Below are 19,374 nucleotides of genomic sequence, written 5' to 3'. Positions count from 1 at the left end.
TCATGGGGCAGGACCTCGAGACCTCCATACCAGGGAGAACTCAAATCTCTGTCAGCCCAAGAACACCGGTGGGGGTAGCTGGAGGCCCAGGTTGGGAGGTCCCTCACTGGGTGGGACCTAAAGACCTCCCTGCCAGGGAGAACTCAAATCTCTGTCAGCCTGAGAACACCAGTTGGGGTGACTGGAGGCCCCAGCTAGAAGGACCCTCATTGGGCAGGACCTTGAGAACTACATGCCAGGGAGAATTCAGATCTCTGTCAGCCCGAGAACACGGGTGGGGATAGCTGGAGGCCACAGTTGAGAGGTCCCTCACTGGGCAGGACCTCAAGACCTCCATTTCAGGGAGAATTCAAATCTCTGTCAGCCCCAGAACACTAGCGGGGGTGGCTGAAGGCCAAGGTCTTTCACTGGGCGGGACCCTGAGACCTCCATACCAGGGAGAATTCAAATTTCTGTCAGCCCCAGAACACCGGTGGGAGTGGCTGGACGCCCTGGTTTGGAGGTCCCTCACTTGGCAGGACGTCAAGATCTCCATGCCAAGGAGAATTCAAATCTCTGTCAGCCCCAGAACACTGGCGGGGGAGGGTGGAGGCCCCAGTAGGGAGGTCCTTCACTGGGCCAGACCCGGAGGCCTCCATGCCAGGGAGAATTCAAACCTCTGTCAGCCCCAGAATACTGGCGGGGGAGGGTAGAGGCCCCAGTAGGGAGGTCCTTCACTGGGCCAGACCCGGAGGCCTCCATGCCAGGGAGAATTCAAACCTCTGTCAGCCTGACAACACCGGTGGGGGTGGCTGCAGACCCCAGCTAAAAGAACCCTCATTGGGTGAGACCTCGATAACTATCTGCCAGGGAGAATTCAAATGTCTGTCAGCCTGAGAACACAGGTGGGGGTGGCCAGAGGCCCCAGTTAGGAGAACACTCACTGGGTGGGACCCCAAGAACTCCATGCCTGGGAGAATTCAAATCTCTGTCAGCCCCAGAACACTGGCAGGGGTGGCTGGAGGCTCCGGTTGGGAGGTCCCTCACTGGGCGGGACCTAAAGACCTCCATGCCAGGGAGAACTCAAATCTCTGTCAGCCCCAGAACACTGGCGGGGGTGGCTGCAGGCCCCCAGTTTGGAGGTCCCTCATGGGGCAGGACCTCGAGACCTCCATACCAGGGAGAACTCAAATCTCTGTCAGTCCAAGAACACCAGTGGGGGTAGCTGGAGGCCCGGGTTGGGAGGTCCCTCACTGGGTGGGACCTAAAGACCTCCCTGCCAGGGAGAACTCAAATCTCTGTCAGCCCCAGAACACTGGTGGGACTGGGTGTAGGCCCCAGTAGGGAGGTCCCTCACTGAGCAGGACGTTGAGACCTCCATGCCAGAGAGAATCCAAATCCCTGTCAGCCCCAGAACACTGGTGGGGCTGGCTGGAGGCCCCGGTTGGGAGGTCCCTCACCTGGCAGGACCTCAAGACCTCCATGCCAGGGAGAATCCAAATCTGTCATCCTGAGAACACTGGAGGGGTTGCCATAGCAAGGTGCTCTACCAAAATGTGGCCACACTGGGTCTTTAAGAAGGTCTCTAATGCATTCTTCCTCACTGGGCAGGACCTCCCAACCAGGGCCTCCAACCACCCCCACCAGTGTTCTGGAGCTGACAGAGATTTGAATTATCCCTGGTATGGAGGTCTCGAGGGTCCCCCCAGTGAGGGACCTCACAACCAGGGCCTCCAGCCACCCCCGCCAGTGTTCTGGGGCTGACAGAGATTTGAATTCTATTTGAGATGGAGGTCTTAAGGTCCCTCCCAGTGAGGGGTCTCCTAACCGGAGCCTCGAGCCACCCCCGCCAGTGTTCTGGGGCTGACAGAGATTTGAATTCTCCCTGGCATGGAGGTCTTGGGGTCTGGCCCAGTGAGGGACCTCCCAACTGGGGCCTCCAGCCACTCCCACCAGTGTTCTGGGGCTGACAGAGATTTGAATTCTCCCTGGTATGGAGGTCTCAACATCCTGCTCAGTGAGGGACCTCCCTACTGGGACCTCCAGCCACCCTCACCGGTGTTCTGGGGCTGACAGAGACTTGAATTATCTTTGGGATGCAGTTCTTGAGGTCCCTTCTAGTGAGGGACCTCCCAACTGGGGCCTCTACCCTCCCCCGCCACTGTTTTGGGGCTGACAGAGATTTGAATTCTCCCTGGCATGGAGGTCTCGGGGTCTGGCCCAGTGAGGGACCTCCCAACTGGGGCCTCCAGTCACCCCCACCAGTGTTCTCGGGCTGACAAGAGATTTGAATTCTCCCTGGCATGGAGGTCTCGGGGTCTGGCCCAGAGAGGGACCTCCCAACTGGGGCCTCCAGCCACCCCCACCAGTGTTCTCGGTCTGACAGAGATTTGAATTCTCCCTGGTATGGAGGTCTCAAGGTCCTGCTCAGTGAGGGACTTTCTTACTGGGACCTCCAGCCACCCTCGCCGGTGTTCTGGGGCTGACAGAGACTTGAATTATCTTTGGGATGCAGTTCTTGAGGTCCCTTCTAGTGAGGGACCTCCCAACTGGGACCTCCAGCCACCCCCACCAGTGTTCTCGGGCTGACAGAGATTTGAGTTCTCCCTGGCATGGAGGCCTGGAGGTCCAGCCCAATGAGGGTCCTTTCAGCTGGGGCCTCCAGCCACCCATACCGGTGTTCTCAGGCTGACAGAGGTTTGAATTCCTGGAATGAGTTCCCATGGGCAGGAGCAAGGAGCCATCTTTGCTGTTTGTGCAACTTAGTTGTTACAGCCGGCAGGCTTTGGAGAAACCATACCTACCAGGGGCAAAAGGGATCCATCAGCACAGCACAGCTACTCTACAAAATCTTGGAAGGCAGATTCTTTTACCAGGTTCCTGCCCATTACTCCTTACTGGGCAGGACCTCGACAACTTCTTCCCAGGGAGAATTTAAATCTCTGTCAGCTTGAGAACACAGGTAAGGTGGTGGAGGCCCCAGGTGGGAGGTTCCACCCAGTAAGGAGGAAAGAATCAGGGATCTGCTTAAAGAATCTGCCTGGCCACTATTTGGTAGAGCAGTTGTGCTGTGCTGGGGGATCTCTTCTGCCCCCAGTAGGTTTGGACTCTCCAAAGTTGGCCCCACCCTCTCCCCCAGGCCCCAGTTGGAAGGATTCCCACTGGACAGGAACTCCAGAACTCCTTCCCAGGGAGAATGCAAATTTCTGTCAGCCCGAGACACCGGCGGGGTAGCTGGAGGCCCTGGTTGGGAGGAACAGATTGGGAATCCCCTTAAAGAATCTGTCTGGGGCCGGTCACGGTGGCTTACGCTTGTAATCCCAACACTTTGGGAGGCACAGCAGGCCGGATCACTTGAGGTCAGGAGTTCCAGACCAGCCTGGCCAATATGGTGAAACCCCATCTCTACTAAAAATACAAAAAATTAGCTGTGCGTGGTGATGGGCACATGTAGTCCCAGATATTTCGGAGGCTGAGGCAGGAGAATTGCTTGAATCCAGGATGTGAAAGGTGCGGTAAGCCGAGATCATGCCACTGTACTCCAGCCTGGGTGATAGAGCAAGACTTCTCAAAAAAAAAAAAAAAAAAAAAAAGAATCTGGGCACATTTTGGTAGAGCAGCTGTGCTGTGCCAGGGATCCCTTCTACCTCATCAGTTTGCACTGTCCAAAGCCCACAGGCTGGAATGGTTGTGTCGCCCAAACAGCAAAGATGGCGGCCAGCTCCTCCCCCGGGAAACTCATCCCAGGGAGCGCCAGCATCCTTGGCACAAGTTGGCAAGTATTGGCTGAAATGACAGGTGCCCTTGGGAAATTTGAAAGGGTTATCCACGTACGGTTGCTGATTGTTTTTACAATTTTCCTGAGATGTCTTTATCGTTCTCTGACTCTCCTGTCTATGGTCAGACATTTGGCTCTCATAGGTGACTTTCTGGCTGAAGAGTGTGGATTCTTCACTGTCTTGTGCTTAGAGGGGGCTCTGTAATCCCAGAAATGTCCATATCTGATGAAAGAAAGCAAAGAAGAATGAAGCAAAAAGAGATACATATCATATTCATAAGAAGATTCAATGCTATTAAGATGTCAGTTCTTTCCAATGTATAGATTCAATGCAATTAAAAATCTAAGTGAAAATGTTTATATGGAGAGGCAAAAGAACTTGAATAGCTAACACCATATTGAAGGAGAAGAACAAACTTGGAGGACAGACACTACTCAATTTCAAGGCTGACTGTGAGGCTACAGTAATGGAGACAGTGTGGTATCAGTGAAAGAACAAACGGATAAAATGAGATAGAGAGTTCAGAAATAGAAACACATTAATGCATTCAATTAATTTTTGTCAAAAAAGTAAAGGCATTATGATGATGAAACAGTTTTTTCAGGAAGGGCTTCTGGAATACCTGGATATCCACATGCAAAAAATAAATAAATAAATCACAGACCTTACACCCCCACCAAAATTAACTCAAAATGGATCATCAACATAAATATACAAAAACCCATAAAATTTATAGAAGATAATATAGAAGAAAATACAGATTATCTTGGGTTTAATGATGACCTTTAGAAAAAACACCAAAGTTGAAGTCAATAGAAGAAAGAATTGATAAGTTGGACTTGATGAAAATGTAACATTTTTACACCATTAGACACACTGAAAGAAAAGAAAAACCACAGATGGAAAAAATATTTGCCAAAACATATCTGATTGAGAACTATTATTCAAAACATGTTAGTATTCTTAAAGCTGATCAGTAAAAGACATGAGCTAAAGACCTTAACAAGTACCTCACCAAGTAAATTATACAAATGGAAAATAAACATATGTAATGAGGCTACATACAATATTTCCTCAGAGAAATGCAACCATGAGATGCCACTGCACACGTATTAGAATAACCAAAATCTAGAATGACTGACAACATCAAGTGCTGGCAAGGATCTGGAACAAAAGGAAACTTCATTCATTGCTTGTGGGAATGCAAAATGGTGCAGCCACTTCTTGAAATTTGTATTTTATGTACCTCAACAGCATGGCCTTCACTGTTCACATTCCTATTATCATTTTGGTCAACCACTTAACCAAGGTCTAATAAGTTCCACAAGTTTCCTCATCTTCCTGTCTTCTTTGCCTATTACCCAGTTCCAAAGCAAATTCTGCATTATCAGGTATTTTTAAAGCAAAACCCCACTCCTTGTTGCTAATTTCTGTTAGCAACACAGAATAACACAGAAAAGAGCAACACAGAAAAACACAAATTTTTGTGTTGCTGTAAAAAAATACCTGAGACTGGGTAATTTATAAGGAACAGAGGTTTGTTTGCCTTACAGTTTTGCAGGCTGTAGAAGCATGGCAGTGGCATCCACACAGTTTCTGGTCAGGGACCCAGAAGGCTTTTACTTGTGGCTAAAGGTGAAGAGACAACAGGTATGTCACACATGGCTAGAGAGGTAGGAAGAGAGGGGAGGGGTGCCACACTGTTTTAAATAACCATCTTTCATGTAATACAGTGTGAACTCACTCATTAGTGAAAAGAGGGCAAAAAGCTATTCAGGAGAGATCAACCACCATGACCCAAACACCTCCCACTAGGTCCCACCTCCAACATCGGGGATCAAATCTTGACACAGTATTTGGAGGGTACAAGTTTGCAAACAATATTACTCTCTTTTAGTCTTTGACTTTGGACAATTTCATTATAGTGTATCTTGTTGTGAGTACCTGGATTCACCTTATTTGGTTTCCTTTGGGCTTTCTGGACCAGGCTTTCTGTTTTCTTCCCCATGCTTGATAAGTATGTCATTATTCCTTTAAACATTTTTCTGTTCCTTTCTTCCTCTTTTCTCCTTCAGGCATGCCGATAATGTGAGAGTGGTCCTGCTTGACGGTGTCCCATAACTCTCTAAAGTTGTCTTCACCCTTTTTGCATTATCTTTTTTTTTTTTTTTTCTGATCCTCAGATTAGGTAATTTTCAGTGACCAGTCTTAAAGCTCACTGATAGATTCTGTCAATGAACACCTCTATTAAATTTTTTTCAGTTCAGTTACAGTACACTTTAGATCTATGATTGGTTTGACATTATTGTATAACGTTTTTCCTTTTCTTGAAGTTCTCAGCTTGTTCTTGCAAAGCTATCTTGACCTCAGTGATTATTGTTACGACCACTATTTGGAAATATCTATCAGATAAATTACATATCTGTACTTCACTCAGGTGCTGGAGATTTATCTTGTTTTCTTACTTTGAATGTATTTCCTTGTTTCTTCATTTTTCCTTGACTCTCTCTGTTGGCTCCTGTGCATTTGATAAGACTGGCCTCATGTAGGAAAAGGATCTCACCAAACTTTCCAGCCAGAGATCTTCAGGTACCTCTCAAATCCCTGTGTGCTATAGTGTTGTCTTTGTTTTTTGTGGCTCCCTGGAACTTAGGATGTGCCATGCCTTGCCGGTAACCAAAAATTGGTTAAGGTAGGAGCCAGACGATCCAGATGTAGTTAAAAAGTTAGAAGGCTGGATGAGTGTTTCAATTCTTTCTAACTACATGATGAAGATTAGTATGGACATTTATCTCCCACTCTCTCTCCATTAAGCTTGGTAGAGGATCTGTGACAAACACACGTATGCACACTCTGGATGCAGCCTCTGATCCTGAGGAGATAGCTTCTGAATGTGGGCCCATTGTATGCTTACGTCTTTGTTTTCTGTGGTCTAAACACACTCAAAAATACAAAATCCTGTCGCCTCCTAGAGCAAAGTTGTCAAGAAAACAGTTCCTTGGGCACTAACTATAGAGGCTGTGGAATTTGATGCATGATCCAAAAATATTTTCATTTAATAAACATCTTTGCATGTCACACATTTAATGGGAAACAAAATATGTTAACAGTCTAGTAATACAATTTTATCTTTTAGATTTTGTTTTGTCAGCACGTATTCTTTTTGTTTTGTTTTGCATTTGAGATGGAGTCACTCTGTCGCTCAGGCTAGAGTGCAGTGGCACGATCTTGGCTCACTGAAACCTCTGCCTCCCAGTTTCAAGTGATTCTCACACCTCAGCCTCCTGAGTAGCTGAGACTATAGGCATGCACCACTACCCCCGGCTAATTTTTGTATTTTTAGTAGAGACAGGGTTCCACCATATTGTCCAGGCTGGTCTTGAACTCCTGGCCTCAAGTGATCCACCCGCTCTGGCCTCCCAAAGTGCTGAGAAAACAGGCATAAGCCACTGCAGGCAGCCAGCACATATTCTTGTTATGCTTTTAAAACTAGTTATTGATTTAGAGTTTACTCATTGGTAGATCCTAGTGCAGAAGCCATAGAGCAGCAGTCCCCAACTTTTTTGGCACCAGGCACCAGTTTTGTGAAAGATAATTTTTCCACAGATGGGGGTTTGGGGGATGGTTTCAGGATGATGATTCAAGCATATGACATCTATTGTGCACTTTATTTCTATTATTACTACATTGTAATACATAATGAAATAATTACACGACTCATCATAATGTAGAATCAATGGGAGTCCTGAGCTTGTTTTTCTGCAACTAGATGGTCCCATCTTGAAGAGATAGGAGACGATGACATACCATCAGGCATTAGAGTCTCATAAGGAGCATGTGACGTAGATCCCTTGAATGTGCAATTCACAATAGGGTTTTCACTCCTACGGGAATCTAATGCCTTTGCTGATCTGACAGGAGGCAGAACTCAGGTGGTAATGTGAGCAACGGGGAGTGGCTGGAAATACAGATGAAGCTTCACTCGCTTGCCTGCCACTCACCTCCTCCGTGCAGCCTGGTTCCTAACAGGTCATGGACCTGTCGGTGACCTGGGGGTTGGGGACCCCTGCTATAGAGGATCCGGATTTAAATTCAGAAGAAGTCAGAATGAAAAAGAAAGAATTATATTCTTTAGCTAAATGATTTCACAGTTAACTAAGAGAAAGTCAGTATGAGTTGAAGCGTTTATCAATGTTAATAAGAATGAAAAATAAGTACAATATGCAATTACTATTAAATGTAATTTGCCCATAGTTGCACACTGAATTCATTATCATGGCAGTTAAGTATCAGAGCTTCTGCATTTCTCACTCTTCATTTGTGTATTCAGCAACCATGTGCTAAGGTACTAGGACAAGCACTGGAATTACAAGATAAAGATGATACGGTCCACCCCTCAACAACTGTATGCTATAATCTGAAAAAACAAACAGGCAATTCCCATACAGAGTCATACATACAATGACAGGCATAAGACAGCACTTACTGGAAAACACAGAAGGGATACTAGCCCAGGTTTGTGTCAATATTGTAGGCTTTTTGGTGGAGGCAATTCATAGGTTAATATCTGAAGGAGAAGGAAAACACATGGAGAATAGAGGGAAGAAGTAAATGCAAAGAGCTGGAGGTGAGGATGATCACTGTGGAACTCCATGTAGTTTAGTTTGGCTGGATGCTAGAACAAAGGGGCAGAGTGTGGTAAGTGGTGAAAGATAAGGCTGAATAACTTGACAAGAACCACACTGATGTGGGAGTTTTGATTCCATGCTAAGGAATTTTCAACTTTTCCCAGGGGCAAAAGTAAACCAATAACAAGGTCAATGACGAGATTTAAAATGTCACTGGTCAAGTGACTGCTTGTGACCTGTAATTGCTTAACTAATTATTATCAACGAGTGTGGGGTCTGTTCGCCTTAAATCACTACCTTAAACCTTGAGAAGTTGATGATGCCTTTGTTTTCTGAGAACAGTTTCAGTGTGCAGGCTGACAGTTCTATAGGGGTGGCAGAAGAAAAGTGTAGGGCCAGAAAAAAAGGGATACACAGACTCCTCACGATTTTTTTAAAGCTATGGAACATGACGAATTAACAAGGCACAAGTATACTCTTCACTGTGAATGTTTATGTTTTCACATCTTTCACTGGATATGTGTAAGAAAAAATATTTAATGTAGCATTTATTAACCAAGCAATTGAGAGGAATACCGTTTATTTCAGAAATCAATGATTTGAATTTAATTCATAAATTTTGGCAACATACCTTCACTACTTCCTGAACACAGGCAGCATCTGAAATAAATCAAATATTACTTATAATGTTTCAGTCAAACAAGGGACATTATCATGTAAACCCACTGTAAGTCATGGAGCATCTGTCCTGTAGATTGATCATCCCTAATCTAAAAATCTGAAATCCAAAATGCTCTACAATCTGAAACTCTCTGAGCACGGACATGACGCCACAACTGCAGCATTCCACACCTGACCTCATGTGACAGGCTGCGGTGAAAACAGTAAAAACTTTGTTACCTGCAAAAAATTACTGTAGAACATCATAGAGGATTACCTTCAGGCTATGTGCATAACTTATATATGAAACATAAACGAATTTCATGTTTAGACTCAGGTACCACCCCCAAGGTATTTCATTAGGTATACACAAATATTCCAAAATCTGAAAAAAATCTACTTTTGGTCCCAAGCATTTTGGACAAGGGATATTTAACCCGTCCTACTGGAAAAATAAAATTCCTTTTCAGTATGACAGAAATTAAGAGATTGGCTTACCAAACTTGAACGCTGCAGGATTTTCTCAAGCCGCTCAATTTGGTCATCCTGTTTTTTAATAGTTTTTCTTATCATGGCATTTTCTACTTCAAGCCTAAAATGTGCATTTTAAAATAATTACTCTCACACATAAATTTTTTAACATCATGTAAACTCTACATAACCTTCTGACGGTATATTTACACAAATTCTTAGCAATTGTAAAAGTAGATGATTGGGCTACTGTGTCATTTTTCTACCTGCGTTTTGTTGATAATATGAAAAATTTAGGAATAATATAGAAAAATGATGTATTTCAACATAGCTTACAAATGAAACTTCTTTGGTTTCACAAAGACATACTTATTATCATAACTGATACAATTTTCATACTACAGTGCTCTTTTGCTTTATAAATACTCAAGTTATTTTGTGTGCTGCTTCAAATTTTACTTGTGTGCATGGCCTTCCGTCTTCTTAGTACATCTTATAGTAGCTGTAAGTTGATCCTGTATTTCTTGAAACTAAAACAAAGAATTAAAAAAAAATTACATTTGGAAATGATCTAAATGTCCATTAGTAGATAAACGAACCAACAAAATACATATAAAATGTTTTTAGACTATTAAGATCTTTTAAAAAAGATCATAATCTAGTAGAAACCATCCCATTACCTGTTTTTTGTAATTAATTTGAGTGGGACACTGCTACACCCCTTCAATCTGCATACTGTTTACGGCTACTTTTGTGCTATAATGGCAGGGCTGAGTTATTGCAACAAGGATCTTATGGCTCACAAAGCCTTAAAAAATACTGTCTGGCCCTTTACAGAAAAGTTCACTGACCCCTGCTCTAGGACTAAAACACAACATTCTTCTTGCTTTTGAATTACATTTTATCAGATAAACACTCAAACTTACAAACTGGTAAAATGTGGAAAGATAAAGGATTACCTCATGCTAAGCATTTATATTTTGAATTCTAAACGCTACCACATCAACTATATTTTTTTTTTGTATGTATGCATTTAGTTTTATTATAGCAAAGCAACTTGCACATTTTTTAATATTTAAAACTAAATAAGCATCATCTTTCCTTTCTAGGGAAACAAGAAGAAAATTTAAAAATAAGCAGAAACAGGGACGGGCCCGGTGGCTCACGCCTGTAATCCCAGCACTTTGGGAGGCTGAGGCTGGCAGATCACGAGGTCAGGAGATCGAGACCATCCTGGCTAACACGGTGAAACCCCTCTCTACTAAAAATACAAAAAATAAGCTGGGCACGGTGGTGGGCACCTGTAGTCCCAGCTACTTGGGAGGCTTAGGCAGGAGAATGGCGTGAACCCAGAAGGCAGAGCTTGCAGTGAGCCAAGATCGCGCCACTGTACTCCAGCCTGGGCAACAGAGCGAGACTCTGTCTCAAAAAAAAAAAAAAAAAAAAGGCAGGAACAAAATTAAAATCAACAAAGTCAGTTCCAAATAAGATCCTACAGGATCTTATTGACTCTCCCACCGAATAGCAGGACTCAAGTCATCATTAGGAGAGAAGTAATTTAAAAGCGTCATCTTAAACTGCAAGGATGCCCATTAAACATGCCAAAGGAGAAGGCTTGTTGTCTAAATGCCCACTTAACCAACCCAAACATCTCAAACCCATCCTTTGCTGACCTTCTATAACCCCCTTTTAGTTTACCTTTTTCTATAAACAAGAGAAAATAGATACATGTTTGCAAATGCCAACTGTCCATATTCATATAGAGACAGAGTGTGCTCTCTGAGCCCAATACAAAGAGAGAGTGAGGACTTTCATCAAAATCAAAATTGATTCAGTAGAATGGCCTTTCTGAACAAGTTAACCTGAAATCTATGAAATTAAGTATACACAGGTTCTTTATTCATTCAGAAAAGTAGAGATTAAAAATAAGATAATTTTCTGAAACATTCCATTAGGCATTATCCTCTGAATTAATCTGGCTTGCCTCACCATGCCAATAGAGAAATCACTAAAAACAGACGGTTTAACAGGGGAAAAAAAAACCTCTCTGAACTTCTGTGAGAAATGATGCATAATTCTCAACTTTCCTAAGGTTAAATATTTAAGAAAAAAAATATGTATAAAAAATGGCAGAATGAAAGCCAGAGATTAAGATACAGGTGCAGGCCGGGCGCGGTGGCTCACGCCTGTAATCCCAGCACTCTGGGAGGCCGAGGCGGGCGGATCACCAGGTCAGGAGATCAAGACCATGCTGGCTAACATGGTGAAACCCCGTCTCTACCGAAAATACAAAAAAAAAATTAGCCCGGCGTGGTGGTGGGTGCCTGTAGTCCCACCTACTCGGGAGGCTGAGGCAGGAGAATGGCGTGAACCCAGGAGGCAGAACTTGCAGTGAGCCAAGATTGCGCCACTGCACTCCAGCCTGGGCGACAGAGTGAGACTCTGTCTCAAAAAAAAAAAAAAAGATACAGGTGCATTATAAAGATAATAACATTTAAAAATAATTAATAATAATGAAAATACAAAAGAAAGCATGCACTATAAAATTTTAATAAAATTAATTATAATAAAAATACAAAAGAAAGCCATCCACTAAAATTAGTACCCCGACACTTTATATTGGTTAACCAGCTCCAGATTAACAGTTGTTGGCGTGCAAAGTTTCATACATACTTGACTTCTTATCTGGTCTAATTTCTTCCTTGAATCCTGCATCTCATTTTCTAAATGGACGCAGTGACGCGATGAAGCATCCAGCAAAGCTTTTGTTGACGATTGTTTGTTTAAGACATCATTTCGTTTCTGCTGAAGTTGTCTCACAACTACCTGATAAGATGTTATTTTTGTTACTAATTTTACAAATCATCTTATTATTAAACCATTAATAATATTTAACTCTGAAGTATACACTTTGAAAAATATCACCACACAGACCGATTCACCTTCTTTTCCTCGTGTGTACTCACTCCTGTGTATTACTGAATCCAGTTGAGGATACAGAAGGTGTTATCTTCCTGCCAAATTGGTATTGTTATTCACACAACATATTCAGTCCACTAGTCATTCCTCCCCTGATGAATTTGCAATGCTTAAAAACCTTCTGAAGTCTCAAAAAGAAATGAGTATGTGGGTGAGACTGATGGTAGTAACTTATACATTGTGGAATGATTTCCCTCTTTTTTTTAATTAGAAACTCAAATCAACCTCAGAGTTCTTCACATTAAATCATATGCTTAAATCCTTCCAATAGATTTCTATCTCAGAAAAAAAGTAAAATTCCAGTGGCCTTAGATGCTCTAAGTAACCTGCCCTCCACCTCCTGCCCTGACTCAGCTGCTACTCTCTCCTCCCTACTCACTCCATTCCTACTCTGTGTGAATCCTGACACTCCTCATCAGTCTGAAATCCTCCTCAGTCTGAAAATGGGGATCCAGTCAAACTAATAAATCACAGATAGCTATGCCTCTCTTTGTCCTGAACAAAGTTATATCCAAATGATAGTAACTGAGCCTTGAAATAAAAATTATGAGCAAATTTTTTCTTTAAAAACTGAAAGTAAGGGGGGGCGGAGCAAGATGGCTGAATAGGAACAGCTCCAGTCTCCAGCTCCTAGCACCAGCAACACAGAAGACAGGTGATTTCTGCATTATCAACTGAGGTACTGGGTTCATCTCACTGGGGAGTGCTGGACAATCTGTGCTGGTCAGCTGTTGCAGCTCGACCAGCAAGAGCTGAAGCAGGGCGAGGCATCACCTCACCTGGGAAGTGCAAGGGGGAAGGGAATCCCTTTTCCTAGCCAGGGGAACTGAGACACACAACACCTGGAAAATCGGGTAACTCCCACCCCAATACTGCGCTTTAAGCAAACGGGCACACCAGGTGATTATATCCCACACCTGGCAGGGAGGGTCCCATGCCCACGGAGCCTTCCTCATTGCTAGCACACCAGTCTGTGATCTAACCGCAAGGCAGCAGCGAGGCTGGGGGAGGGGCGCCCGCCATTGCTGAGGCTTAAGTAGGTAAACAAAGCCCTGGGAAGATCAAACTGGGTGGAGCTCATAGCAGCTCAAGGAGGCCTGCCAGTCTCTGTAGACTCCACCTCTGGGGACAGAGCACAGCTAAACAACAACAACAACAACAAAAACAAAAAAAGCAGCAGAAACCTCTGCAGACGCAAGCGACTCTGTCTGACAGCTTTGAAGAGAGCGGTGGATCTCCCAACACAGAGGTTGAGATCTGAGAACGGACAGATTGCCTGCTCAAGTGGGTCCCTGACCCCTGAGTAGCCTAACTGGGAGACATCCTCCACTAGGGGCAGACCGACACCCCACACCTCACACGGTGGAGTACACCGCTGAGAGGAAGCTTCCAAAGCAAGAATCAGACAGGTACACTCGCTGTTCAGCAGTATTCGATCTTCTGCAGCCTCTGCTGCTGACACCCAGGCAAACAGAGTCTGGAGTGGACCTCAAGCAATCTCCAACAGACCTACAGCTGAGGGTCCTGACTGTTAGAAGGAAAACTAACAAACAGGAAGGACACCCACACCAAAACCCCATCAGTACGCCACCATCATCAAAGACCAGAGGCAGATAAAACCACAAAGATGGGGAAAAAGCAGGGCAGAAAAGCTGGAAATTCAAAAAATAAGAGTGCATCTCCCCCTCCAAAGGAACACAGCTCATCGCCAGCAATGGATCAAAGCTGGATGGAGAATGACTTTGACGAGATGAGAGAAGAAGGCTTCAGTCCATCAAACTTCTCAGAGCTAAAGGAGGAATTACGTATCCAGCGCAAAGAAACTAAAAATCTTGAAAAAAGAGTGGAAGAATTGATAACCAGAATAATTAATGCAGAGAAGGCCATAAACGAACGGACAGAGATGAAAACCATGACACGAGAAATACGTGACAAATGCACAAGCTTCAGTCACCGACTCGATCAACTGGAAGAAAGAGTATCAGCGATTGAGGATAAAATGAATGAAATGAAGTGAGAAGAGAAATCTAAAGAAAAAAGAAGAAAAAGAAATGAACAAAGCCTGCAAGAAGTATGGGACTATGTAAAAAGATCAAATCTACATCTGATTGGGGTGCCTGAAAGTGAGGGGGAAAATGGAACCAAGTCGGAAAACACTCTTCAGGATATCATCCAGGAGAACTTCCCCAACCTAGTAGGGCAGGCCAACATTCAAATTCAGGAAATACAGAGAACGCCACAAAGATACTCCTCGAGAAGAGCAACTCCAAGACACATAATTGCCAGATTCACCAAAGTTGAAATGAAGGAAAAAATCTTAAGGGCAGCCAGAGAGAAAGGTCGGGTTACCCACAAAGGGAAGCCCATCAGACTAACAGCAGATCTCTCGGCAGAAACTCTACAAGCCAAAAGAGAGTGGGGGCCAATATTCAACATTCTTAAAGAAAAGAATTTTCAACCCAGAATTTCATATCCAGCCAAACTAAGTTTCATAAGTGAAAGAGAAATAAAATCCTTTACAGATAAGCAAATGCTTAGAGATTTTGTCACCATCAGGCCTACCTGACAAGAGACCCTGAAGGAAGCACTAAACATGGAAAGGAACAACCGGTACCAGCCATTGCAAAAACATGCCAAAATGTAAGGACCATTTAGGCTAGGAAGAAACTGCATCAACTAACGAGCAAAATAACCAGTTAATATCATAATGGCAGGATCAAGTTCAAACATAACAATATTAACCTTAAATGTAAATGGACTAAATGCTCCAAGTAAAAGACACAGATTGGCAAACTGGATAAAGAGTCAAGACCCATCAGTCTGCTGTATTCAGGAGACCCATCTCACATGCAGAGACATACATAGGCTCAAAATAAAGGGATGGAGGAAGATCTACCAAGCAAATGGAGAACAAAAAAAAGCAGGGGTTGCAATACTAGTCTCTGATAAAACAGACTTTAAACCATCAAAGATCAAAAGAGACAAAGAAGGCCATTACATAATGGTAAAGGGATCAATTCAACAGGAAGAGCTAACTATCCTAAATATATATGCACCCAATACAGGAGCACCCAGATTCATAAAGCAAGTCCTTAGAGACTTACAAAGAGACTTAGACTCCCATACAATAATAATGGGAGACTTCAACACTCCACTGTCAACATTAGACAGATCAACGAGACAGAAAGTTAACAAGGATATCCAGGAATTGAACTCATCTCTGCAGCAAGCAGACCTAATAGACATCTACAGAACTCTCCACCCAAAATCAACAGAATATACATTCTTCTCAGCACCACATCACACTTATTCCAAAATTGACCACATAATTGGAAGTAAAGCACTCCTCAGCAAATGTACAAGAACAGAAATTATAACAAACTGTCTCTCAGACCACAGTGCAATCAAACTAGAACTCAGGACTAAGAAACTCAATCAAAACTGCTCAACTACATGGAAACTGAATAACCTGCTCCTGAATGACTACTGGGTACACAACGAAATGAAGGCAGAAATAAAGATGTTCTTTGAAACCAATGAGAACAAAGATACAACATACCAGAATCTCTGGGACACATTTAAAGCAGTGTGTAGAGGGAAATTTATAGCACTAAATGCCCACAAGAGAAAGCTGGAAAGATCTAAATTTGACACTCTAACATCACAATTAAAAGAACTAGAGCAGCAAGAGCAAACACATTCAAAAGGTAGCAGAAAGCAAGAAATAACTAAGATCACAGCAGAACTGAAGGAGATAGAGACACAAAAAAACCCTCCAAAAAATCAATGAATCCAGAAGCTGGTTTTTTGAAAAGATCAACAAAATTGATAGACCGCTAGCAAGACTAATAAAGAAGAAAAGAGAGAAGAATCAAATAGACGCAATAAAAAATGATAAAGGGGGTATCACCACCAACCCCAAAGAAATACAAACTACCATCAGAAAATACTATAAACACCTCTACGCAAATAAACTAGGAAATCTAGAAGAAATGGATAATTTCCTGGACACTTACACTCTCCCAAGACTAAACCAGGAAGAAGCTGAATCCCTGAATAGACCAATAGCAGGCTCTGAAATTGAGGCAATAATTAATAGCCTACCAACCAAAAAAAGTCCAGGACCAGATGGATTCACAGCTGAATTCTACCAGAGGTACAAGGAGAAGCTGGTACCATTCCTTCTGAAACTATTCCAATCAATAGAAAAAGGGGGAATCCTCCCTAACTCATTTTATGAGGCCATACATCATCCTGATACCAAAGCCTGGCAGAGACACAACAAAAAGAGAGACTTTTAGACCAATATCCCTGATAAACATCGATGCAAAAATCCTCAATAAAATACTGGCAAACCGGATCCAGCAGCACATCGAAAAGCTTATCCACCATGATCAAGTGGGCTTCATCCCTGGGATGCAAGGCTGGTTCAACATATGCAAATCAATAAACGTAATCCAGCATATAAACAGAACCAAAGACAAAAACCACGATTATCTCAATAGATGCAGAAAAGGCTTTTGACAAAATTCAACAGCTCTTCATGCTAAAAACTCTCAATAAATTAGGTATTGATGGAACGTATCTCAAAATCATAAGAGCTATTTATGACAAATCCACAGCCAATATCATACTGAATGGGCAAAAACTGGAAAAATTCCCTTTGAAAACTGGCACAAGACAGGGATGTCCTCTCTCACCACTCCTATTCAACATAGTGTTGGAAGTTCTGGCTAGGGCAATCAGGCAAGAGAAAGAAATCAAGGGTATTCAGTTAGGAAAAGAAGAAGTCAAATTGTCCCTGTTTGCAGATGACATGATTGTATATTTAGAAAACCCCATTGTCTCTGCCCAAAATCTCCTTAAGCTGATAAGAAACTTCAGCAAAATCTCAGGATACAAAATGAATGTGCAAAAATCACAAGCATTCTTATACACCAGTAACAGACAAACAGAGAGCCAAATCATGAATGAACTTCCATTCACAATTGCTTCAAAGAGAATAAAATACCTAGGAATCCAACTTACAAGGGATGTAAAGGACCTCTTCAAGGAGAACTACAAACCACTGCTCAGTGAAATAAAAGAGGACATAAACAAATGGAAGAACATACCATGCTCATGGATAGGAAGAACCAATATCGTGAAAATGGCCATACTGCCCAAGGTAATTTATAGATTCAATGCCATCCCCATGAAGCTACCAATGAGGTTCTTCACAGAATTTGAAAAAACTGCTTTAAAGTTCATATGGAACCAAGAAAGACCCCGCATCTCCAAGACAATCCTAAGTCAAAAGAATAAAGCTGGAGGCATCACGCTACATGACTTCAAACTATACTACAAGGCTACAGTAACCAAAACAGCATGATACTGGTACCAAAACAGAGATATAGACCAATGGAACAGAACAGAGTCCTCAGAAATAATACCACACATCTACAGCCATCTGATCTTTGATAAACCTGAGAAAAACAAGAAATGGGGAAAGGATTCCCTATTTAATAAATGGTGCTGGGAAAATTGGCTAGCCATAAGTAGAAAGCTGAACCTGGATCCTTTCCTTACTCCTTATACGAAAATTAATTCAAGATGGATTAGAGACTTAAATGTTAGACCTAATACCATAAAAACCCTAGAAGAAAACCTAGGTAATACCATTCAGGACATAGGCATGGGCAAGGACTTCATGTCTAAAACACCAAAAGCAACGGCAACAAAAGCCAAAATTGACAAATGAGATCTAATTAAACTAAAGAGCTTCTGTACAGCAAAAGAAATTACCATCAGAGTGAACAGGCAACCTACAGAATGGGATAAAATTTTTGCAATCTACTCATCAGACAAAGCGCTAATATCCAGAACCTACAAGGAACTCAAACAAATTTACAAGAAAAAAATAACCTCATCAAAAAGTGGGCAAAGGATATAAACAGACATTTCTCAAAAGAGGACATTCATACAGCCAACAGACACATGAAAAAATGCTCATCATCACTGGCCATCAGAGAAATGCAAATCAAAACCACATACCATCTCACACCAGTTAGAATGGCAATCATTAAAAAGTCAGGAAACAACAGGTGCTGGAGAGGATGTGGAGAAATAGGAACACTTTTACACTGTTGGTGGGATTGTAAACTAGTTCAACCATTATGGAAAACAGTATGGCGATTCCTCAAGGATCTAGAACTAGATGTACCATATGACCCAGCCATCCCATTACTGGGTATATACCCAAAGGATTATAAATCATGCTGCTATAAAGACACATGCACACGTAGTTTATTGTGGAACTATTCACAATAGCAAAGACTTGGAATCAACCCAAATGTCCATCAGTGACAGACTGGATTAAGAAAATGTGGCACATATACACCATGGAATACTATGCAGCCATAAAAAAGGATGAGTTTGTGTCCTTTGTAGGGACATGGATGCAGCTGGAAATCATCATTCTCAGCAAACTATCACAAGAACAGAAAACCAAACACCGCATGTTCTCACTCATAGGTGGGAACTGAACAATGAGATCACTTGGACTCGGGAAGGGGAACATCACACACCGGGGCCTATCATGGGGAGGGGGAAAGGGGAGGGATTGCATTGGGAGTTATAACTGATGTAAATGACGAGTTGATGGGTGCTGACGAGTTGATGGGTGCAGCACAGCAACATGGCACAAGTATACATATGTAACAAACCTGCACGTTATGCACATGTACCCTAGAACTTAAAGTATAATAATAAAAAAAATTAAAAAAAAAACAAAACTGAAAGTAAATTATAAATGCCAGTGGGAAGATTAAATCAAATATGGTTTGGCTAAAATTTACCACATTTTCCCCATATTATAAGTAAAATTAGATGCCTTTAAA

General features: G+C 42.6%; 1 protein-coding gene across 1 annotated transcript in view; it reads right to left on the bottom strand.

The window, feature by feature from the left end:
• Window positions 1-2,471: 2,471 nt before the first annotated feature.
• Window positions 2,472-19,374, bottom strand: part of LOC123566740 (ankyrin repeat domain-containing protein 36C-like) — a 169,638-nt gene continuing 152,735 nt past the window's right edge. Inside the window, exons 65-69 of the mRNA XM_065526823.1 lie at window positions 12,191-12,343; window positions 9,977-10,047; window positions 9,545-9,638; window positions 9,018-9,046; window positions 2,472-3,980 (exon numbers count right to left, since the gene is read on the bottom strand). Coding sequence (XP_065382895.1) covers window positions 9,023-9,046; window positions 9,545-9,638; window positions 9,977-10,047; window positions 12,191-12,343 — 342 coding nt within the window. The 3' untranslated portion in view covers window positions 2,472-3,980; window positions 9,018-9,022. The remainder of the gene's footprint in view (window positions 3,981-9,017; window positions 9,047-9,544; window positions 9,639-9,976; window positions 10,048-12,190; window positions 12,344-19,374) is intronic.

This window comes from Macaca fascicularis, chromosome 13 (genome assembly GCF_037993035.2).
Source record: "Macaca fascicularis isolate 582-1 chromosome 13, T2T-MFA8v1.1".
In the NCBI taxonomy this organism is placed as follows: Eukaryota; Metazoa; Chordata; class Mammalia; order Primates; family Cercopithecidae; genus Macaca; species Macaca fascicularis.
This window is presented reverse-complemented; position numbering and strand designations above follow the sequence as displayed.